Source organism: Microcaecilia unicolor, chromosome 5 (assembly GCF_901765095.1).
Source record: "Microcaecilia unicolor chromosome 5, aMicUni1.1, whole genome shotgun sequence".
In the NCBI taxonomy this organism is placed as follows: domain Eukaryota; kingdom Metazoa; phylum Chordata; class Amphibia; order Gymnophiona; family Siphonopidae; genus Microcaecilia; species Microcaecilia unicolor.
Genome location: NC_044035.1, coordinates 214608477 through 214633167, shown reverse-complemented (window position 1 = coordinate 214633167; position 24691 = coordinate 214608477). Strand labels below are relative to the sequence as shown.

At 45.3% G+C, this 24691-nt stretch overlaps 1 protein-coding gene across 1 annotated transcript in view; it reads right to left on the bottom strand.

Annotated features, from left to right (window-relative positions):
• The window catches only part of PLEKHG4 (pleckstrin homology and RhoGEF domain containing G4), a 507451-nt gene that overhangs the window by 120858 nt on the left and 361902 nt on the right, over positions 1–24691 (bottom strand). The window contains exons 18-19 of the mRNA XM_030205018.1: positions 21158–21328; positions 6029–6206 (exon numbers count right to left, since the gene is read on the bottom strand). Of these exons, the coding sequence (XP_030060878.1) occupies positions 6029–6206; positions 21158–21328 (349 nt within the window). The remainder of the gene's footprint in view (positions 1–6028; positions 6207–21157; positions 21329–24691) is intronic.

The window sequence follows — 24691 nt, the reverse complement described above, 5'->3', positions numbered from 1 at the left end:
GACTAACTGATGCACTAACTGAACGGAAAAAGCCCTTCTCTTACCGATCCCTTAGCGATTCGGAAAGGAACGGACATGCATGAAGCAAATCGCATGCAAATAAGCTGCTCACTGCTAGCTCATTTGCACACGATTTCCTTCCTAAGAAGGGGAAGCCAGTGCAGAGCAGCCAAGCATTATGCGTGGCTGCTCTGCGCATGCCATAGACGGCTTCATACACGCAGACAAACTGCGTGTATAATAGCCATCTACAACCTTAAATAAATTGCCGTCTACAACCTTAAAAAAACACGTCCAGATGAAAACGTCCAAGTGCTCATCAGGGACGTCTTTTTTTTTTTTGAGTATGGGTGAAGGACGTCCAAAATGTGGATGTTTCTGTGAGAAGGATGTCCATGCCTTTGCTATACCTCTGACACCCCCTTTATTTATTTATTTGGATATTGGATCACAAGTAGCAGCAGTGGGATTTGAACTGGCCACCTCTGGATTGCAAGACCAATGCTCTAACCACTAGGCCATTCCTCCACTCCATTCCCTTAAAATTTGGCCGTCCCTGTGGGGGGGGGGGGCAGTTCAGGACATCCAAAATGTTTGAAAGAAGGACGTCCACGCCTTTGCTATGCCTCCGCTGACACACACACACCTCCCCCCCCCCTCAGGGACCTGCATACTACTGCGATGGACCTGAGTATGATATTTGAGGCTGGCAAAAAAAGTTTTTCAAGTTGTTTTTTTCAGGGTGGGAGGGGATTAGTCACCACTGGGGGAGTCAGGGGAGGTCATCCCCTATTCCCTCCGGTGGTCATCTGGTCAGTTCGGGCACCTTTTTGAGGCTTGGTCGTAAGAAAAAATGGACCAAGTAAAGTCAGCCAAGTGCTCGCCAGGGACGCCCTTCTTTTTTCCATTATCGCTCGAGGACGCCCATCTGTTAGGCATGTCCCAGTCCCGCCTTCGCTACGCCTCCAACATGCCCCCGGAAACTTTGGTCGTCCCTGCGACGGGATGCAATTGGGGACGCCCAAAATCGGCTTTCGATTATGCCGATTTGGGCGACCCTGAGAGAAGAACGCCCATTTCCCAATTTGTGTTGAAAGATGGGCACCCTTCTCTTTCGAAAATAAGCCTGTATATCTCTCAAAGCCCTTTTCTTTTTTTGCTCTATGTTCTCACATCTAGTGAACAAAGCGGGATCCAACCAGTCTTAAACGCATGATTCAGTACTTAAAGACAGGAGAGCAAGAAACTAGATATTGGGACGACGTGGAGAGCCATAATCGAACGGGGCCGGCCATCTATAAGGGTGGCCATCTCTAACGCCGGCCCCGTCAACCGGCGTACCCGACTGTATTATCGAAACAAGATAGCCGTCCATCTTTCATTTCGATAATACGGTCTGGGCCGGCCAAATCTCAACATTTGGCCTGCCCTTAGAGATCGCCGGTGTTAGAGATGGCCGCCATTGGTTTTCGCCAATAATGGAAACTACTGGCGGCCATCTCAAACCCGGCCAAATCCAAAGCATTTGGACATGGGAGGAGCCAGCATTTGTAGTGCACTGGTCCCTTTCACATGCTAGGACACCAACCGGGTAACCTAGGGGGCACTGCAGTGACTTCATAAATTGATCCTAGGTACATAGCTCCCTTACCTTGTGTGCTGAGCCCCCCAAATCCCCCCCCCCAAATCCACAACTGTACAACACTACCATAGCCCTTAGGGATGAAGGGGGGCACCTACATATGGGTACAGTGAGTTTTGGGGGGGGGATTTGGAGGGCTCCCTTTTATCACCACAAGTGTAATAGGTAGGAGGGGGATGGGCCTGGGTCCGCCTGCCTGAAGTGCATTGCACCCACTAAAACTACTCCAGGGACCTGCATACTGCTGTCATGGAGCTGGGTATGACATTTGAGGCTAGCATAGAGGCTGGCAAAAAATGTTTTTTATATTTGTTTTTGGGTGGGAGGGGGTTGGTGACCACTGGGGGAGTAAGGGGAGGTCATCCCCCATTCCCTCCGGTAGTCATCTGGTCAGTTGGGGCACATTTTAGAGGCTTGGTCGTGAACAAAAAGGGACCAAGTAAAGTCGGCCAAATGCTCATCAGGGACAGCTTTCTTTTTTCCATTATCTGCCGAAGCCAGCCATCTCTTAACCACGCCCCCATCCCGCCTTCGGTACACTGCCGACACGCCCCCTTGAACTTTCACCGGCTCTGCAATGGAAAGCAGTTGAAGCCGGCCAAAATCGGCTTTCGATTGTACCGATTTGGCCGGCTTTAGGAGAAGGCCGGCCATCTCCCGATTTGTGTCGGAAGATGGCCGGCCTTCTCGTTCGAAAATAATCAGGACAGTGTCCATCTCACTGTTCTGTGTGATTAACAATGAACTGTTCAGTTGGATTGGTCTCTCAATAATTCCTATAGATTTAACTTGGCCAAAAAAAAGTATTACCTACCACTGGTCTCTTCTGCGTTTCAGCAAAGACTTTGCAATCAGGCTACAAGAGGATATGCATACAGAAATCCTCTCCCCCAATGCAGGGAAAAAGCATTTGATGATAGTATGCACTCTGAGGGGTCCTTTTACTAAGCCACGGCAAAAAGTGGTGTGTGGTAGTGTGGGCGTGTGTTTTTGGCACGCACCGGGCTAGTTTTTACTGACTCTGGGAAAAATTGAAACCAACGTGCACCTATTTACAGCCTGAGCCCTTAATGCCACTCATTGATCTAGCGGTAAGGGTTCACACGCTATATGCTCGGTGACTGGTCGGTGCACATCAACTGCTGATTAATGCCAGAAATGCCACGCGCGGTATGAAACTTTAAAATAATTGGCTGTATGGGCACATGCCAATCCGAAATTACCACTAGCAGTGTGCGCTAGTCTGGCGGTAGTCTCATTTTGGCACACGCTGCATGCGCATAGAGCCTACCACGCCTTTGTAAAAGGGCCTCTGAGTCTTTTCCAGAGAGAAAGTGGGAGATTTTCCTATTCTAGGCTGTGGCAAGCAGGACTACCTTGGGCATTCCCTTCTCAAGATAGATTTTGTCATTTCTTCATTCAGGGACCAATCACAGAAGTCTAGCACTCAATCAAGTCTAGCCTGGCAGGAGGTTTGCGATATTGCCCCATGAGAGGTAGCCCACATCCTAATGAACTCTCAACACAAAGGGAATGAACATGTTCTTAGCTTGGGAAGTTGTATCCTTTAGATGTAGAAAGAATACCTAGTCTTTGTTTACATAGGGCACAAGGATGCTCACGGAAATAATCTTACTGGAACTTTGAGTACCCCCTGGATAGACGATTTGGAAGGACCATTACAAAACATGGTCTTAACCTTCTTTCATAAGCTGGAGGAGTTTTCTGTCAGAAGTTATAATGAGTCAATGCACTGCAGAAAACCTCAATATTCTTTTGACAGATAAATGCTGACTACAGAGAGTGTCTGAAGCACAGAATAATTGTCCTTTATTTTATCTGCCACTTCCTTGACTTTATCGCTGGAAAGATTTTCTCAATGGCATGGTACATATGTAAGCCTTTTCAGCACATTTTCTCTAAAGTAAGAAACCCACAGCCATTAGAGTCTGTGGGCACCTATTGCCATGCAGAGGGTCTTGATTTCATTTCAACAGAATTTAAGTTGAAGAAACCAGATGCTTTTCATACTCCTCTCCAGAGTTCATCAGACAAAATAAATCTCCCTGGATCTTCTGAAGAAAGTTGTGCTTCTTCATGAAGTTAACCCAGCATTCTGAAAGAACTTCCTCCAGAAAAGGTTTAAAGTCTGAGAGTTATACCCTGGGGTGTGTTGTACCAAAGAATGACTTCTTGGTCTAGGATGGATTCAAATGTCATAGATTGATGTGACAATTTGGGCTTGTTGAATCCAGGAGCAGACTAGACACATAGGGCTCAATATTCAGACAGCGGCACTCAGCGTTTTGCTGACCACCGCTGGTGTTATGCTCAGAAATGTAATGCCAGGCCTTGTCTGGGTTCTGGCACTGAATTTCCAGGTTTCCAGAGCCAGATAAAAGATAGGCTGACTTTTAGGTGGTCCTATTAATGTTGTGACCTTGGCTGGTCAAGTGTTGAATATCAGTATTTAACTAGCCAAGAGCCAACTGCCCCAGGAATAACTCCAAAATAGATTGTTTTGCTTTAGTTGCTAACCAGTTATTTTCAGCGGCACTGACCGGTTAAGTGCCTCTGAAAATGACCAGTTAACCCCGAACAAGGGATTTAATTGGCGAGGAATGATTTCTGGATGGTTAAATCATAATGAATATCAACCCCAATATTTTGTGTTCATCATCTTAGTCACAGGGAATATGGTCTCTTGCACCCTTTTGTGTACATTGTAGAGGAGTTGATAAATGGGCACTGTTACCAACTTTTAAGAGCAAGAAGAATCTTTAAAGAAGTTGAATAAGTATGTCTTGAGCTCCTCCTCTACCTTAAAATTAAAATGGATTGGCCTAAGCTATTCTCTGAACAAAAGCTGGGAAAGAGGGATCTTCAGAAGGAGACATGGTCCTAATGTGAGAAAGAGAGAGGTTGGACAAGAGATCAGGGTAATAAATTTCTTCAGATTTTAAAAGTCTTGATTGAAAAGCAGATTACCAGTACCACGAAGCATTGAAATCCATAATTAGAAGTGGATTTGAAGTCTGAAAAGGCATTGACCCTAAAACTATGGCCTCCAAGGGCCTTACATCAGACTCCTTAGTAGCATTGCCAGGAGGAGGTGGTTTTGGGGTTGGGGAGGGCAAGAAAGGACCCAATTACCTCTCTGAGACTTACTAGCATATAGAAGTGATACAAAGCCTTGTGCCAGAAAAATACTACACGGTGCCAAACCACTCAATACCAGGGTAAAGCCCTATCAATTTCATAGCCAATGTTGAGGTACTCAATGGAACACTCAAGTCTGTTGCAGATGCCAAGAGGTGACTAGAGAGCCTCCTGTCCAATGCACTCTCAAAAAAGTTGGGCCAACACCAAACTGGGCTTAGTAGGACAGGAGGGGTCCTCCAGGGTTAACAGGGGGGAAGTACTGATGACGGATGACAGGTTGTTTGAGATTGCTGCAGCATAGACAAACTCTGAGAGGATGAGCTTGGTGTGGCTGCCTGGGAAGCTGATCTGTGATATTCTCAACCTCTGTGCAATGTTGAATGATGCTGATGTTTCAAACAATGTCTCGAGTGCTCAGTACTATGACTACTCAGATTCAAACTCAAACCTTAGTACTGAGTGGTATGAGCAGGAAGGGTAGAGCACCAAAGAGGGTAGAGACTTCCACGAAACTGCAGTGTGTCCAGCAACTGATGCAGCTTCTGGATTTTTCAAAGGCAGTGCCTTCACTGACAATGTCAATAGACCAAGTTTCTCTCTAGTGGCAATGTCCTCATTACTGGAGCTTGGTGTTTGACATACGTTGCAGTACTCAGGGGCACTATCTGAAGCTGATGGACTTCTTCTCAGCCATGGTGAGGGAAACAGAGGAGGCAAAATTAAAATCTGAAACTAAAAAATGTAGACCAAGCCAAGGGCCACAATAGCAGCATTCTGCAGCAAAATAAACTTATTCTGAAATTGATTGCCTAACACAAAAACAGACACTCAACTTGAAAATTACCACTAAATCAAACTAAGAAGATAAGAGGAATTGAGCAACAGCAGCCCTAGCAAATGGAAAGTAGAAAAGTATCAATATCACTGAAAAAAATCTCCTCAGCAATTGGTATGGTAAACATGTTCAGTGTATTTAGTGGATGAAAAAATAGACAGGGCGCAGCTACCTAAGAAAAGCCACACATGCTCAGAAAAGCCATATAAACTATTTGAGATAGATGTGGAAATGCTTCTGCATTGGTGCAGTTGGATGACTTCACCCAATTGCATAGCTGATGATCCTTAGTGTCTCTCAGAAGAACAATTACTACATTTGATAAAATTTGCTACCAAAAAAAGAAAGAATAACGAAGAAAGTGAACATAAAAGCAAGGAGAGAAGTACCTTTATTCCGTGTAGCCTGTTGCCACAGGATTTTTGCTATATCACTAGTCCACATTTGTTTGTTTTCAATTGTGCTAGCCTGGAGCACATAGGTATCACTGGACTTTCGCCTTCGAAACCAAATTTCAAATCGTAATCCGCTGTCACCAGAGTTTTCTGTCAGACCAATATCAGCAGTCTAGAGGTAGGAAAAAAGTAACAATGAAAGAACAATAGGAAAGGGAATATATCTTGGAAAAAGTGTACATTAAACAAAAAGAAATTCAATTTTGTGGACCTATTTGAATAAGTTTTGGTACACTAACCAATAGTAAGGCAGCTTTCACCAACATTCCCATACACTAACTAATGAAGAGGCACCATTTCATCACCACTTAACAGAAAGAATAATAATGTTATTTATGGCCCAATATTTAACCTCAGTGAGCAGCAGTTTAGTAAAACAACAGCTGCCATGATTAAAATTAAACCAAATAAATATTGTCAGTACCTGGATACCAGCCAGTGCTGAACATCCAGTTTTCAGTGCTGACCCAGAAGTGCTATCCACTTAGTAGACGTATTCAAACCACTAACTGGATAAAGTTGGACAATCTGAGTATGGCTGCTAACTGGATAACCTTTGGCTCCGTCCAAGCTCCACCCATGGACTGACCCAGAACTATCTTGATAGTGCCAAGGTGGTCAGAGGACACATTTAGCGGCACTCTTTGGTTAGTGTCAGTGAATAACCCTCTCACTGGCATTTATCTGGTTAGCAGCACCTGTTAACCGAATAAGTGCCTTTTGAATATTGGCCCTATAGAATCCAGTTTTCAGCCTCCCTGGAAGGATTGCAGACCCACAGAGCTTTCCCTTAAAATTAATTCCCTAGCAGGGACCGGGGACACAATAGTACCCACAGAATTTTCAGGTGCAAACTCCCTTTCAAGGAAGTATGCACAAAAGTAAACTCCCTGCATGAAACTAAGAGCTCAGTCTGACTCCATTCTCAGCACCACCCTTTTGACTCACAGAGAAATGTAGCACAGAAAAGCTCTTTGGAAACCCCCTTAAACAGTAGTAGACACTTTTCATAAATACATTTAAGCAATACTGCAACACAGAACTCAGTAGTTTGAACTGAAGATGCAAAAATGCTGCATTATTATTATAGGGTGGAAAGTGTTGAACTAGCTTGTAAATTTAGAGGTTAATTTCAAAAGGCTTGGCCAAGCATTTAGATACTAAAAAAGGATTTATCTAGCTAGATTGGCAGAAACTGCCTAAGTGAATTTTCAGTTCACAGAAAGTATGTCTGCATTTTCAAAATTTATATAGTGTTCAGCTTAATTTTATATAGAGTGTACAGGTAGGACAAGAGACTTTTAGGTCCATCTGTGCAAAACTATAATAATATATTATAAAATTCTTGCTGAACACAGTCCGCCTGATAGTCAAAGCAATTTAAGTGGGCAGAAGTTCCTGCCCACTTAAATCGTTCATGATCGCCCAAGCACCGATATTCAGCAGAACTTAACTAGACAGTGCCGCTGAATATTGGCTCTGACTGCCCAACATAAAAATGGACAGATCAGGGACAGTACAAGGGACAGCACTGGGGAGGAGCCAAGCAGGTATGTTGGGTGCCAACACACATAGCTAAGCAGTGAATTTAGGTCAGCTCAAAAGCTGTCCTAAATTAACGTACTTAGATATGCAGGCCCTGGCTGAATATTGGCCAGGTCCCAACTAACAAAACAAAATTGCTGAGCCATCTCAATCCTCCTTCCCACTCCAGTCCAGATCCTCTAATCCCCCTCAGAAAAATGGCAGCCGCAAGGGGCAGGAGTGAATGGGATTTGCTCCTGCCCCGATCGCCCCCACTGGACCACCAGGGATTGAAGGTAGGTCTTGGGGGGGAGGGCCTATCCTGCATGGAAGAGAGGTGGGAGGGGTGGGGGGGGTTGGCCTGGTCAGAGGAGGGGAGTCAGGGAGCTTGGCACTGCTGGGGATAGGAGAATGGGTGGGAGGATCGGGACTAGAATGGGAGGAGGGAATTGAGTTAACTCACCAATTTATTTTTGTTATGTGGGTCCCGGCCGATATATAGCTTGGGCTCGTTTAACTGTCTTATGTGGGGCCCAGCTGAATTTTGGCCAGGACCCGCATAAGCTCCAGTGGCTAAATCACGTGTTATTAGCCCCGGATATTCAGTGCCGGTGCTCACACCTGGCCCAGCACTGAAAATCTGGGCTAATTTAGCCAGCCATGGTCAGCATTTTAAAAACGCTGACTGCTGTCGGCTGAATATTACTCCCATATCGCTGTGCAGAAAAAAACAAAGCAAGCAGAAGCTATTTACAAAGAATATGGTCAGAAAAAGAGCAGCATCACTACAAGGTTTTGCACATGTAAGTGGCGCCACTTACATCCATAAATGACAATTCTGCAACTCACATGTGTAGGTAGTGGATTTTGGAAACCTGTTCATCTGTAGAGAACTGATTAAGGAGATGCCTCAGAATTTGAAGAGCCTGAAATTTTAAAAAAGCTGCACTCTTAAACTCTGACACCCAGAAGAGATCAAGTGATGTGATGTGTCAATCTCTCTCCAAGGCTACCGCACTCCCAAGACCCACTTTTTACTCTCACATCTTATCTTTTGAGAAGATCTCTTTCTAAGCCAGTATCCTTTACCAGTGGAAGGACAAAATCTCCAAAATCGGATAAAGCCACGTCCGGGAAACCTTCAAGGCAAGAGAAACAAAAACAGCAGAGAACGGAGGAGAAAATGGCAGCAGAGGCCACTCTTCCACTGATGTTTTCGAACCAGCAATTACATCAGCTGACAGAGGCAGTGGGCTGAGCCTTAGAGCCTAAGCTTGGTCAGCCATTGGGGCAATTAACATCTGGAAACTTTGCTGGCAGAATTGACTAGGAGAACAGGAGATCTAGAGGAATGAGTCTCCTCTGCAGAGGATGCGGGGATGGAGACCGCGGCTACCCTGACTCACCTCGAGCAACAAGTGCGAGCACAAGCTGTAAAAGTAGATGAACTTGAGAACTGGTCAAGGAGAGGGAATCTTAGAATTGTGGGGCTGCCGGAGCGCCTCCCAGACTGCAACTTGCCCCTGCTCCTAAAAACATTGTTAAAATCTGAATTTGTTCTTATCAACAGTGTTGAAACTCTGTGCCTTGAAAGGGCGCATCGCATGGGTCATGTGCCAGACTGCCATAATCAAACTTGTGTAGTGGTCATCAAAATCCACAATTATATGCACAAGTAAGAGATCTTGCGGGGCTATCGCCTCAAGAAAGACACACTGACATGATGGGGAACGATCAATTTTTCAAGATTATTCTGTTGCACTACAACAACGTTGGAAGCAGTCTACACCTAATTGCCCTCAGCTTCATTCTAAGCAGTAATGATTCATGCTTTTGTACCCAGCACTGCTTAAGATCAACGTGGATGGCCACTGGCAGACCTATGATACACCACTGCAGGCGGCTGAAGCTTGGTTGTATGATTTGTTGGTTGGAGAGAGGTTCAAGGCCTGAGTTTGGGCTAGCCTGTGGTCCAGGACTATCTGATGGTCAATGACGGAGTATCAGTGGCATAGTCACAGATGGACCTGGGTGGGTCAGGGCCCACCCACTTAGGGCTCAGGCCCACCCAACAGTAGCACACATTTAGTAGTAGCTGGTGGAAATCCCAAGTTCTACCAGCTGAAGACTTCCCCCTAAAGGTAACAAAAATGCTAGTCTCCACACTATTGGCACCTACACATGCTCAGTTTTCAGCGCATGCCTGCTGCAGACTGCCAAGGTTGAAATGGAAGGGAAATGGGACTTGATATACCGTCTTTCTGAGGTTTTTGCAACTACATTCAAAGCGGTTTACATATATTCAGGTTTTCTCACCAGCTGAGATATTTTTTTGGTTTTGTGGTGGGGGGGGGGGGGGGGGGGGGGGGGCGAGAACACTTGGTGCCCACCCCAGTTCTTGCCTAGGCCCACCCAAAAATCTATTTTCTGGGCTATGCCCCTGCGGAGTATATCAATGAGGGGCTTTGGAGTGGGATTCCACCTGTCAGGAGTATCTAAAAGGGTGGGGGGGGGGGGGGAATTGTGGATATATGATGTACTGTCTTTCTGAACTGACTTGTGGGGAGTGGTTTACATTCAGACATGTCTCATGGCCTGCTTTTCTATGGAGTGACAGGACCTATTCAGGAATACTTTTGGAGGGTGGTGAGGTAGGGTGGGGGGGGGGGAGGGGTGGCTGGGGTGGGGAGAGGGGTTTGTGGGGGATGGGAGGGTGGGATTGGGGTGAGGGGGAGGAGTTATCCACGTTTGTCGGTTGCTGTCTGTGTGTGTTTGTGGATATGTTGCAGACTGACACATATAGTAATTTTCGAGGCAGGGACGGAGGCTGGGCATCCTGGCCCCTTCATTTCACAGTTATGTTTTGTACTTACATGTTTTCTTGGTGCCTTTTGAAGTCTGCACCTTGTTGCCATGTGGCCTCCTGGAATGTGGGAGGTATTACCTCACCAGTAAAATTCACAAAGATCTTAGCAGGGGATAGATATCGCTTGCTTACAAGAAACTCGGCTATCTGCTCAAGAGCATTTGAAGCTTCATAGAAGCTGGGTAGGGGAGATCCATTTTGTCTTTTTAGGGGGGATGACGGGGAGGGGTTGAGATCTTAATTTATAAATCTCTAGCATGAACTTCTGAGGTGTTGGTGACTGATTCCCAGGTAGGTACTTGGTGGTAAAAGTTTGGGTGCAAGGAAGAGAGCTTTACTTACTTGTTATCTATGGTCCCACCCCATATGATAAATCCTTTTACCCTTCTCTGGTGAAATGTATGCTTCCCTGTTTGGAGAGGGAGGTGCTGGTGGTGGGTGACATGGATTTGTTATTTGACAGTGACCCCAGTGTGGATTCCACTGTAGCTCTTGGTCAGAATGGGGTTGTTAGGCCTGGGCGGGGGGGGGGGGGGGGGGGGATTACAGTCCTTTTGCACTACTTTAGACTTGGTTGATGCCCGGCATCTGATCCACCCCACGGAATTAGACCTCTCTTGCTTAATTAAATTCTTCCTTCCACCACTCCGTTTTCTTATGTCACGGAGGTGATTGTGAGCCTTAAGGCTGTTTCAGATCATTCCATGGTGTGGATCAACCTGGAGGCCTCTGCCCATTTTCATATCACCTTGGGTTGGCACTTCCCGCCTATCTTGCACACAACAAGGATTTTCACGCCTACTTGGTTACTAAATAGAAGTCATATTTACTCCATAATGGCCAACACTTAGACCAGACCTTTTTTAGAACTCTGCAAAGGTGGTGTTACATGGTGAAACAGCTTCTAGGCATAAGAAAATCGCTGCAACATCCATACTTTGGAGGCACACCTTTAAAAGACCAAAAAAGCTTATGTGAGGTCCCTTTCCACGTATACTAAGAATGTCTTCCTCTCAGCTCAGGTAGCACTGAATACACTCATTTGTGAACAAACTAATAGAAGTTTGATTTATCAAAAGTACCGTTTTCTTAAATATGATAACAAAACGGGTAAGATGCTGGCCTGCCTAGTTAAGGCATGGGGAGGTAACTGGATGATCACTTTGATTAATGATTCTAAAGGTAAAATAGTGAACATGATTGTATCTCATCTTTTTTTGACCATTTCCGAGTTCTATAAAGAGCGGCCATCTGTTGATTCCCACAGAGGGTTTTGTAAAGACCCAGCAATCTGTCTTGAATGTGTGGCAATTGCTTATACTCTGGCTTTGTGGGTGAGTCTTGTTGCAGTGAAAGCCTTCAACCAAGTTCACTGGTAATATTTGTTCCAACTATTAGATCACATCAGGCTCAAGAGGTGGTTTCTCCGAGTTATTCACACATTATACCATTTACATCATGCACAATTACTGATTATTGAGGATCATACAGTGGTGGAAATAAGTATTTGATCCCTTGCTGATTTTGTAAGTTTGCCCACTGACAAAGACATGAGCAGCCCATAATTGAAGGGTAGGTTATTGGTAACAGTGAGAGATAGCACATCACAAATTAAATCCGGAAAATCACATTGTGGAAAGTATATGAATTTATTTGCATTCTGCAGAGGGAAATAAGTATTTGATCCCCCACCAACCAGTAAGAGATCTGGCCCCTACAGACCAGGTAGATGCTCCAAATCAACTCGTTACCTGCATGACAGACAGCTGTCGGCAATGGTCACCTGTATGAAAGACACCTGTCCACAGACTCAGTGAATCAGTCAGACTCTAACCTCTACAAAATGGCCAAGAGCAAGGAGCTGTCTAAGGATGTCAGGGACAAGATCATACACCTGCACAAGGCTGGAATGGGCTACAAAACCATCAGTAAGACGCTGGGCGAGAAGGAGACAACTGTTGGTGCCATAGTAAGAAAATGGAAGAAGTACAAAATGACTGTCAATCGACAAAGATCTGGGGCTCCACGCAAAATCTCACCTCGTGGGGTATCCTTGATCATGAGGAAGGTTAGAAATCAGCCTACAACTACAAGGGGGGAACTTGTCAATGATCTCAAGGCAGCTGGGACCACTGTCACCACGAAAACCATTGGTAACACATTACGACATAACGGATTGCAATCCTGCAGTGCCCGCAAGGTCCCCCTGCTCCGGAAGGCACATGTGACGGCCCGTCTGAAGTTTGCCAGTGAACACCTGGATGATGCCGAGAGTGATTGGGAAAAGGTGCTGTGGTCAGATGAGACAAAAATTGAGCTCTTTGGCATGAACTCAACTCGCCGTGTTTGGAGGAAGAGAAATGCTGCCTATGACCCAAAGAACACCGTCCCCACTGTCAAGCATGGAGGTGGAAATGTTATGTTTTGGGGGTGTTTCTCTGCTAAGGGCACAGGACTACTTCACCGCATCAATGGGAGAATGGATGGGGCCATGTACCGTACAATTCTGAGTGACAACCTCCTTCCCTCCGCCAGGGCCTTAAAAATGGGTCGTGGCTGGGTCTTCCAGCACGACAATGACCCAAAACATACAGCCAAGGCAACAAAGGAGTGGCTCAGGAAGAAGCACATTAGGGTCATGGAGTGGCCTAGCCAGTCACCAGACCTTAATCCCATTGAAAACTTATGGAGGGAGCTGAAGCTGCGAGTTGCCGAGCGACAGCCCAGAACTCTTAATGATTTAGAGATGATCTGCAAAGAGGAGTGGACCAAAATTCCTCCTGACATGTGTGCAAACCTCATCATCAACTACAGAAGACGTCTGACCGCTGTGCTTGCCAACAAGGGTTTTGCCACCAAGTATTAGGTCTTGTTTGCCAGAGGGATTAAATACTTATTTCCCTCTGCAGAATGCAAATAAATTCATATACTTTCCACAATGTGATTTTCCGGATTTAATTTGTGATGTGCTATCTCTCACTGTTACCAATAACCTACCCTTCAATTATGGGCTGCTCATGTCTTTGTCAGTGGGCAAACTTACAAAATCAGCAAGGGATCAAATACTTATTTCCACCACTGTATGGGATCCTTCTCAATTGGTCGCGGTACTAGGTAAGGTTGTCCATTGTCCCCCCTTCCTTTTCATTTTATCCTTTCCGTGAAGTCTAATAGGTGCATCTCTTGGTTGGAACTGTATGGTCATCAGATGAAAGCCCTGGCTTACGCAGATGATATCATGGTATTTCTGTCCTGTCCTGTCTCCAGGAAACCCTCCCTCCTTTGGTGGCCTTTTGATTGATCATTATGGAAGTTTTTCAGGGCTTACCCTTAATTATGCAGAATCTCAGGCCTTACCCCTCCCTTTCATGGTTCGCCAACATTGGGTGGGACAATTTCCTTTTGCTTGGGCAGATGGTAGGTTGAAATACTCAGCGCCCCTGGGCAGAGAGTCTAGGACCATGGATCCTTTTGGGAGGCGTACGTATCAGGCTGGAATGCTCGCCACCAAGATCCAAACATGCCAGCTGTACACGAGCATTCACTTACGGAACTCGGTGAGGCAACTGTCTAGTTTAGTTGAAGCTCTCCCTCCGGAGCTTGCTGAACCTTTTCACCAGGTGGTCAGGCAGCAGAAAGCATGTCGCAAATTCCTGGCCAGGGGGGCATACAACACTTTTGATGCCACATGCTGAGTAGCTGCTCAGGGTATCATGATGCGCAGGCTCTCAAGGCTGCGTGTCTCGGACCTGGATCAGAAGACCCAGCAGCGAATGGCGGATGTTCCTTGCCGGGGGGATAATCTTTTTGGAGAGAAGGTTGAGGATATGGTCGATACCCTCAAGAAGCATCATGATGCAATGGATTCTCTCTCCCGTCGGACGCCTTCTGCTACTACCTCCTCCACTAGGAGGTTTTTTGGAGGAAGGAGTGCTCCCTATTCCTATAATAGGTGTAGGTACACTCCTACCTCTCGACAGCCTGTTCAAACTCGCTCCCAGCAGCCTCAACAGGACAGAATGATCAAATCTGGCCACTGACCCTACAGCCCTGCCTAGTGGCTCTGGGGAAGAACTCAACGACCATGTAGGCAAAGTCCCAAACCCTCAACAGCAGTTATACACAATTAAAAGTTACAGTATACTGCTCTGACATTCAAAGAGTTACATACATACAGAAGATCAGATCACAGCAGCATCATACCCCTCAGAGCAGCATAGCCGTGGTAAAAGTATCCGTGCCAGACGATCTGCCTGTTGGGAGGAGGTTGATATTTTTTCACCAAAGGTGGCCTCTCATAACATCCGACAGGTGGGTTCTTCAAATAGTCCGGTTCGGATACGCTCTCAATCTGGAATCCAAACCTCCAAATTGCCCACCGGGAGCTCAATCCTTTAGCTCTCAGCACAAGCAGGTACTTGCAGAGGAACTCTCCCCTCTTCTAAAGGCAAATGCGGTCAAACCCGTACCACCATGGGAAGAAGGGCTGGGATTCTATTCCAGGTACTTCCTTGTGTAAAAGAAAACAGGGGGGATGCGTCCCATCCTAGACCTAAGGGCCCTGAACAAATTCCTAGTCCGAGAAAAGTTCAGGATGCTTTCCCTGGGCACCCTTCTTCCCATGATTCAGGAAAACGATTGGCTATGCTCTCTGGACTTAAAGGACGCCTATACTCATATCTTGGTGCTCCCAACTCACAGGAAGTGCCTTCAATTCCGCTTGGGAACTCAGCACTTTCAGTACTGTGTACTACTCTTCGGTCTTGCATCTACGCCCAGAGTCTGTACAAAGTGCTTGGCAGTTGTTGCAGCATCGCTATGCAGACTGGGACTGCATGTGTTCCCTTATCTTGACGATTGGCTGGTGAAGAGCACCTCGGAAGCAGGAGTTCTACGATCCATGCAGATCACTATTGAACTGCTCGAGCTGCTGGTGTTTGTCATAAATTATCCCAAGTCCCACCTGGTTCCAGTACAGAAGTTGGAATTCATATGAGCTCTGTTGAACACACGGATGTCTCAAGCTTATCTTCCCCAGGCAAGGGCAGACAATCTTCTGGCCTTAGTGTCCTCGGCTCGAACATCTCAACAGATCACAGCTCGGCAGATGTTGAGGCTTTTGGGCCACATGGCCTCCACAGTTCATGTTACTCCCATGGCACGTCTACATATGAGATCAGCTCAATGGATAACTAAGTCAATAGACAGTATGGACTGTTAATCCTGCTAAGGTAATCTAATACAAAAAACCTGAAAAACAGCCAAACACAATCTCAAAGGGTCATATGAAAAGAGATTGCACAGCAATAGCTAACTAGTGGGAAATACCCTCAGAAACCAAGGTCTTTGCCAAGGTCTGAACACCAGGACACTGATATCTACATGAGATTTTCTGTGCCTGTGCCTGTGCCTGTGATCTTGTCTCATTCATAGGGTATAATATCCCACCTGTTTTCAAACAAAACTATTCACAACAAAACTAATAATTTGAAAAACATAATCAAAAATGAAAAATTAAACATTACAAGCTTAGCATGAATAAACTTAGCTTTTTCAAGGCTATTCACAAAAAGTGCTGACGACGGATGCATCCCTCCTGGGGTGGGGAGCTCATGTAGATGGGCTTCACACTCAAGGAGTTTGGTCTTTTCAGGAAACAGGTCTTCAGATCAACCTCCTGGAATTATGAGCGATCTGGAACACTCTCAAGGCTTTCAGAGATTGGCTGTCCAATCAAATCATCCTAACTCAGACAGACAATCAGGTTGCTATGTATTACACCAACAAGCAGGGGGGCACCGGATCTCACCCTCTGTGTCAGGAAGCCGTCAGGATGTGGCTTTGGGCACACCAGCATGGCATGCTTCTCCAAGCCACGTATCTGGCAGGCGTAAACAACAGTCTGGCCGACAGGTTGAGCAGGGAAATGCAGCCTCACGAGTGGTCACTGAACATGGACGTTGTCCGCAAGATCGTCCGAGCGTGGAGCACCCCCTCGGTGGATCTTTTTGCCACTCAGACCAATCACAAGGTCCCTCAATTCTGTTCCAGGCTTCAGGCCCATGACAGACTAGCGTCAGAAGCCTTTCTCCTACATTGGGGGACAGGCCTTCTGTATGCGTATCCTGCCATACCTTTAGTAGGGAGGACTCTGCTGAAACTCAGGCAATACCGCGGAACCTTGATTCTGATAGCGCCTTTCTGGCCCAGTCAGATCTGGTTTCCTCTTCTTCTGGACTTGTCCTCTGAAGAACCGTGGAGATTGGACTGTTTTCCGACTCTCATCACCCAGAACGACAGGTCGCTTCTACATCCCAACCTCCAGTCTCTGGCTCTCACGGCCTGGATATTGAGAACCTAGAAGTTGCCTCTTTAGGCCTTTCAGAGGGTGTCTCCCGAGTCTTGCTTGCTTCCAGGAAAGATTCCACAAAAAAGTTATTCTTTTAAATGGGGGAGGTTTGCCGTCTGGTGTGACAGCAAGGTCCTAGATCCTTTTTCTTGTCCTACACGGACCCTGCTTGAATACCTTCTACACTTATCAGAGTCTGGTCTTAAGACTAACTCAGTAAGAGTTCATCTTAGTGCAATCAGTGCTTACCATCAACGTGTAGAAGGTCAGCCTATCTCTGGACAGGCTTTAGTTGTTCGCTTTTGTCAAAGCCCCCTGTCAAACCTCCATCAGTGTCATGGGATCTCAACGTCATTCTCACCCAGCTGATGAAACCTCCTTTTGAGCCACTGAATTCCTGCCATCTGAAGTACTTGACCTGGAAGGTCATTTTCTTGGTGGCTGTTACTTCAGCTTGTAGAGTCAGTGAGCTCCAAGCCCTGGTAGTTCATGCTCCTTATATTAAATTTCATCATATCAGAGCAGTCCTCCGCACTCATCCTAAGTTCTTGCCGAAGGTGGTGTCGGAGTTCCATCTGAACCAGTCAACAGTCTTGCCAACATTTTTTCCCCGTCCACACACCCGCCCTGGTGAGGACAAGTTGCACACCCTGTAAGAGAGCATTGGCCTTTTACGTGGAGTGGACAAAGCCCTATTGACAGTCCGCCCAGCTGTTTGTTTCTTTTGATCCCAACAGGATGGGAGTTGCCATCGGAAAACACACAATCTCCAATTGGCTAGCAGATTGCATTTCCTTCACTTATGCCCAAGCTGGGCTGACTTTGGAGGGCCATGTCACGGCTAACAATGTTAGAGCAATGGCGGCGTCAGTGGCTCATTTAAAGTCAGCCTCCATTGAAGAAATTTGCAATGCTGCAACGTGGTCTTCAGTCCACACATTCACATCTCACTACTGCCTTCAGCAGGATACCCGATGCGACAATATCATACAAACAATATCAAAAGATACCCAAAAAGAAATAAAACATATAATAAACATTTATTGTAAAATATACAATAAACATAAAAAATAAGCTCTCACCTGATTTCTAAATTTTAAGTAAGTCACCCTCTACGGGAACCTTTGCCTGTGGTGAAAATGGTCAGATCAAGAGGCTGAGCCATTTTATAATCTCCGCCACTAGTTTCAGTCACAGATTGTTGAAAAGCAGGTATAAAGTGTTGCCAGTCTATTATTTCCAATCAGAAACTCTGCAGAGCAGTCCCATGAGTTACAATTTAACTGCAGGTCTGCAACTTTCCACAGAATTTCAAAATTGCCCTGGAAGACAATTTTAAAAGGCATTTCCATGTGCAAAACAGTGCTTTACACACAGAAATAGGCTCTTACACAATTGTGCTTCTAGTATATGGCTAAATGTATATGCATAAGTTTACCCAGAATGAGTGGAAGTAAGGACAGGGTTGGGGAGGCATTACCATTTATGTGCATACTTTATATAATACACACATATAATAAATTAGCCCAGGATGTTTTTGCATGTCAAAGAGCAGAAGTAAATATATGTGTTTACATTATTTGGGGTAGCATGTTCTTTCATTTTGAAAATTTGTCTGTACCTATATGTATATGCTATTTATATATTTGTGCAACTATAAAATTAGCCCTGTATTTGGCGTGCTGCTGGAGTACATACTTTAAACCATCAGTTCAATATTACTTAATTCACCTGGGGGCTCATTTTCAAAGCACTTAAAGTTCCACAGGTTACTACCAGCCTTATTTTCGAAAGAGAAGGGCACCCATCTTTCGACACAAATCGGGAGATGGGTGTCCTTCATCCAGGGTCTCCCAAACCGGCATAATTGAAAGCCGATTTTGGGCATCCTCAACTGCTTTCCGTTGCGGGGACAACCAAATTTCATGGGGGCGTGTCGGAAGCATAGCGAAGGCGGGACTGGGGTGTGCTTAACACATGGGCGTCCTCGGCCGATAATAGAAAAAAGAAGGGCTTCCCTGACGAACACTTGGACGACTTTACTTGGTCCTTTTTTTTTTACGATCAAGCCACAAAATGTGCCCCTAAATGACCAGATGACTACCGGAGGGAAACGGGGATGACCTCCCCTTACTTCCCCAGTGGTCACTAACCCCCTCCCACCCTCAAAAAATTTTTTTAAAAAAAATATTTTTTCCAGCCTCAAATATCATACCCAGCTCCATGACAGCAGTATGCAGGTCCCTGGAGCAGTTTTAGTGGGTACTGCAGTGCACTTCAGGCAGGCAGACCCAGGCCCATCCCCCCCCCCCCACCTGTTACTTGTGGTGGTAAATGTGAGCCCTCCAAAACCCACCAGAAACCCACTGTACCCACATATAGGTGCCCCCTTCATCCCTAAGGGCTATGGTAGTGGTGTACAGTTGTGGGGAGTGGGTTTTGGGGGGCTCAGCACACAAGGTAAGGCAGCTATGCACCTGGGAGCTTTTTCTGAAGTCCACTGCAGTGCCCCCTAGGGTGCCCGGTTGGTGTCCTGACATGTCAGGGGGACCAGTGCACTACGAATGCTGGCTCCTCCCATGACCAAATGGCTTGGATTTGGTCGTTTCTGAGATGGGCGTCCTCGGTTTCCATTATTGCCGAAAATTGGGGACGACTATCTTTAAGGTCGACCTAAATGTTGAGATTTGGGCATCCCCGCCCGTATTATCAAAACGAAAGATGGCCGCCCATCTTGTTTCGATAATACGGGTTTCCTCGCCCTTCACGGGGACATCCTGCGAGGATGTCCTCAGGAAAACTTGGGCGCCCCGTGCGATTATGCCCCTCCAAGCAACTTTGTAAGTCTAAAATCCTCTGTTTACTAAGCTGTGCTAGCAGGTGCCATGCACTAATGCTGACATAGCTCATTCATTTTATATGGGCTGTGTTGGCATTGTCACTCGGTTTAGTAAACCGGAGGGGGGGGGGGGGCGGGAAGTGCTTTGAAAATATGAGTCCTAATATATATTTTAAGCCACATAACAAGTGGATCTTCAGATACAAAGTACATGGGTATCTTGTGTTCGAGAAACAGCTAGGTATGTGTAGGCTGAAAAAATATTCCTCCCAATATTCAGATGATGGTAGTCAGCATTTTTTTAAAATGCTAACCGTCGTTGGCTAAATTAGCCCCCAATATTCGGTGCAGAACCATCTCCAGGCACCAGCATTGAATATTGGGGCTTAATTTCTGCAGGGCTAGCCACCGGAGCCTATGCAGGCCCTGACTAATATTGAGATGGGGCCCACATAACACAGTTATGCGGCCCTGGCTGAATATCAGCTCCTGCTCGCTTAAATCACTTTGAGTATCAGCCGAATGGTCAATTAGGTTCAATACTGAAAATTTACCTTTGAAGTAAAAGGGTACTTCTATAACTAGGTGCTCACATTTACATGCCATTTGCATGTGTAAATGTATAGAATACCAGCACTTTTGCAGGTAAATATACTCTAACATGTTCTCTTTTTCTACTGTGAAGTATTTCAAGGTGTTCACTGCCCTGAAATGCCAGAACACAGTAACTCAAATTTTTGTCAAAACTAAGCTAACTTACCAGATGTCCTGTAGTTACTGTGTATTTCTTAATATGGAAGACATTTAACATTTGGATGCATTTTCAAGCCTGTAGCAAAAGTCCAAACACAGTCCCTTGTTTGCTAAGCCAGAATGGCTGCTGACCAGTTAAATAGCACTTAACTCACTATCCGAAGATATTCAGCAGGGATAACTGGCTATCCTCCACTGAATATTGCTGGTTAGCAGCTAGCCAGTTATATCATGCGATATAACCGGTTATCTGCTAATCTTTAAACTGGGCTTAGCAGCCATATTTGGCTGCTTGAAAACTTGGTATATTTTTGGCTGCTTGGAAGATAACCGGCTAAGTCTGAATATTGACTTAGCCAGTTATCTTCAAACCGGCCTAAAATAAACCGGATAGTCAATGCCAGTCACCGGAAACAGCCCAACATTCAATATCTGGGCTGCGGGAGTTAGTTGGTCTAACTCCCACGGTCTAAATATCAGCCACAGTATCTCTAGATAAATGGAAGATATGTTAAGTCAGAACACAGTACTTATTAATTTTAGTCAAGAATTATATCATGGGGATTTATTCAAAGAAATCAGTTTGTTTTTGGCTTATCATATTTACATGCTCAACAGTGAATGTATTTTGGCTTTTCAGGGTAGTTCAGTTTTCCCCTGGTTCTTCAGGCCTTTGTTCTAACTTTAAATAGGTCCATGCTCTCCATAATTTCCTTAGATTAGCAGACTTACTTTAAATGATCTCTTGTATATAAAAGCATCGTATCCTCCTTCAACCTTCTTAGGTTTACTGAACAGAATGAGATCCTCAAATAAGAACACATGGCGCTGACATTTCTTGCGTCCTAACCAAACTGTGAATTCGTCCTGCCGTACCAGCTGTCCCTGTTCCTTTAAGTTCACCTGCAAAAATAAAAACAGTGGCATTTTCTTAAATGCTATGGAAGAAGCAACTTAAATAGAAAAGGCAGGAACATTGGTCCCTACAATGCATACCGTCTCCAATATTACATGTAGGATATAAATGAAATGGTTTCAGCATATGGTCCAGGTATGTTGTGAAGCAGGAGGTCAAAGGCCATTCAGTACCATTAGCATCAAACTACCGTCCAATATCTAATCTACCTTTTGCCTTCCAAGTGCATAGCGCCATAGTGGCCACTCACTTTTAGACTTTATGGAGAAGACATACTACATCCACATCAAATCAGTTTTCCGCAAAAACACACAGCCAAAAACAGCTCTTCTAGGAATGATAATTTTCATTCAGACTAATTTAATGAAGTAGTGTTCAATCTAGTAGATCATACTATACTACTTAGCAGAATATCAGACATCAGTCTATCTGAAACATTCCTAGATCAGGTCTGCTCCTATTTAAATAATAGGCTCTGTGCAGTACAATGGCAGAACAGACTCTCAGCAACTTTGTCATTTTGCTGTGAGGTCCCCAGGGATTAATTTTAGCACCTATCTTATTTAATATTTTGATGGCCCCATTTCCCTGTTTGATTCAGACTTTGGAATTAACTCCATTCATCTATTCAGATGATATTCAGATTTTGACCAAAACTGACCCCTTAAACCCACAAGATATTCTATTCATCTCTGGTTCACCGTATATTACTGGTTCAAAAATATCCTAGGTAGTAAAGGTGAAGGTTGTACCCTAAATGCAAATACCAAATCCGTAAATGACTTATAGGGGATGCCAATTGTGTTACAGTGGGGTGGTTGTCATTGTCTTCCCCAGTCATCTTTGCCACCCTTCCACTCCCCCCTCCCCATGGCTAAGGCCAGGGACTTATTAACTGACCAAAGTGGGTGAATGGCTGAGTTACAGAGAACCACAGGGGTGGAGGTGATAAAGCAGCAGGATGACACAAATGATGATGCAAAGTGTCTTTATTAAATAAACCACAGTCCTCAGCAGAACTTGATAAAAATCCACAGTTCCAGATAAATCCAGACTTGACTCAATTCCAGACAGATCTAGACTTGACTCAACACAGGCCATGCGAGGAGGAGGAAAGTGACATCACTGCACAAAATGGCAGCCTAGCCTTGTTGCTCCTCCTCCCGGCTCCTTGCAATTGGCAATATCTCTGGACATCGGCACTAATAAAGCTTTTATTCTTAAGCGGTGGATCGGTGGTTACGTAGCAGCAATGAGTAAATCCTCTGTTTGCGGGGAAAAGCGCATGTGTCCCCTTCAGACTCTGATTTGGCTTTGTCATTGGCGGAAATGCGGCAGCTCCTTGCTAAGAGAGGTATTTCTATTGAACTTAGGAAGCTTTTGTCAGGCATTCAAGCGGACATTAAATCCTCTAAGGAAGAAATACTGGACAAGATTGCCACGCTTAGCTCTGACTTGCGAGAGCTGGGGGGAGGGTTGAAGATATTGAACTCAAGCTGGACGAGCATTCTGAATCGCTCTCGACCCAGACAGCACACATTCAAGAGTTAGAGTGTAAATATGATGAGATAACTTACAAGATGGATGACCTAGAGAATAGAGGTCGTAGGAAAAATCTCCACTTTCGGGGAGTACCGGAGGGGGGAGCAACGGAAGGTGTTCCGGCTATTGTAAGATCTCTGTGCACCACTTTGCTGGACTCTGAACCAGGCGATGTGCCTATAGAGCTGGAAAGAGCTCACCGTTCACTGGCTCAGCGTGCGGATGGAAGACCACGGGATATGATTGCTTGCTTTCTCAAAGTTACTGATAAAGAATTAGTGCTCACTTGCGCTCCTCAGAAACATGCTTTGGATTATAATGTTTCCAGAGTTGCTGTTCAGGATATTTTTCAATTTACACTGCAGCAGAGGAGACTGATGAAGCCAGCCCTAGATATTTTGAATAAGGAACAGATCCAGTACATGTGGGGCTTCCCGTTCTCTTTGACTTTTGTGTTGCAGGGTAAAAGATACATTGTTCAATCTTTGGCTGGAGCATGGAAAAAATTCTGCAGGTCTGGTCACTTCATCAACACCCCAGACTACGCTGGCCTCAGCGACTAAGGCCAAGTTTCATAGATGGCAGCGGGTTCCTGCGCCATCTCAGAGGCAGAAGGCTGGTGCCTCGGGGAGTTGGCTGTGATTCTGACACTACGTTGGCTCTTCGGGCCATATTACTTCTTGCATGAGTATGGAGTGGGAGGGGGGTTTCTTATAAAATGTGGCTCATACGCTTTGAATGTGTATGTGAGATGAGTGTATGTGTTTAACGTGTATGTTGGAATAGGTGTACTGGGTACAAGGGTTTACAAACTGTGTAAAGGGAAGTGGGTAGTTTAGGGGGGGAAGAGAAGGGGTTGGATGAGGGGATGATATGCTGTGTAAAGGGGGGGGTAGCTTGAGGGTAAGATATGATGTTATTTTATGGGTGCTGTTTTGAGAGGCAGTTGGGGCTGGAGGTTTTGGACAGGAGTGCATGATTATATAAGGAAAGCAGACTGTCAGATTGTGTATATGGAGATGGATGTGGGGGCTGAGGAGGGGGGAGGTGGGTTGGGGTTGTCTGGAATGTATGGATTCACTTCCTTGAAATCCCATTCAGGAGATCTTTGTCTTCTGTCTGGTGAAGTTAGTGTGGGGGGATGGGAGGGGGGGTTAGGGTGTTGTTTGAGTTTTGGACGGGGGGAGGGTGGTGATTTTGAATTACTTATGTTCCAATTTAGGGGATACCTCTGTTTAATGAACAGATGTTTTGAAATGTTTTTCAGTATGATTTTGATTATCTCCCGAAATCTTTTTAATGACTGCTGACCTAAAAGTTTTGTCTTACAATGTTAAAGGCCTTAACATGCCTTAGAAACGTCAAAAACTTTTTAAAGAATTGTCCCAACAGAAACCGCACATAGTCTTTTTACATTTTTACAGGAGACTCACCTTCACCGGGCACATGAGGGGCCTCTCTCTCATCCCAGCTATCCTATAATTTGTTTTGCTTCCTCAGTTGACTCATCTAGTAGAAGGGGAGTGGCTATACTAATCCATTCTTTGTTGCCAACTCAAGTCGTTAAACTTAAACGGGATCCGGGTGGGAGGTTTCTATTTTTGCACATTATAACTGATTCTTTAGATATAATTTTGGTGTGTATATACGCACCTAACGAACATCAGGAGGCGTTTTATGCCTGGGTACGAGATTCATTATCGCCCTTTATATAGGGGCCCTTGATCATGGGTAAAGATTTCAATGCGGTTGTGGATTCTGATCTTGACCGCTCGAAGGGCTTTACGGCTGGAGATACTAAAATATCT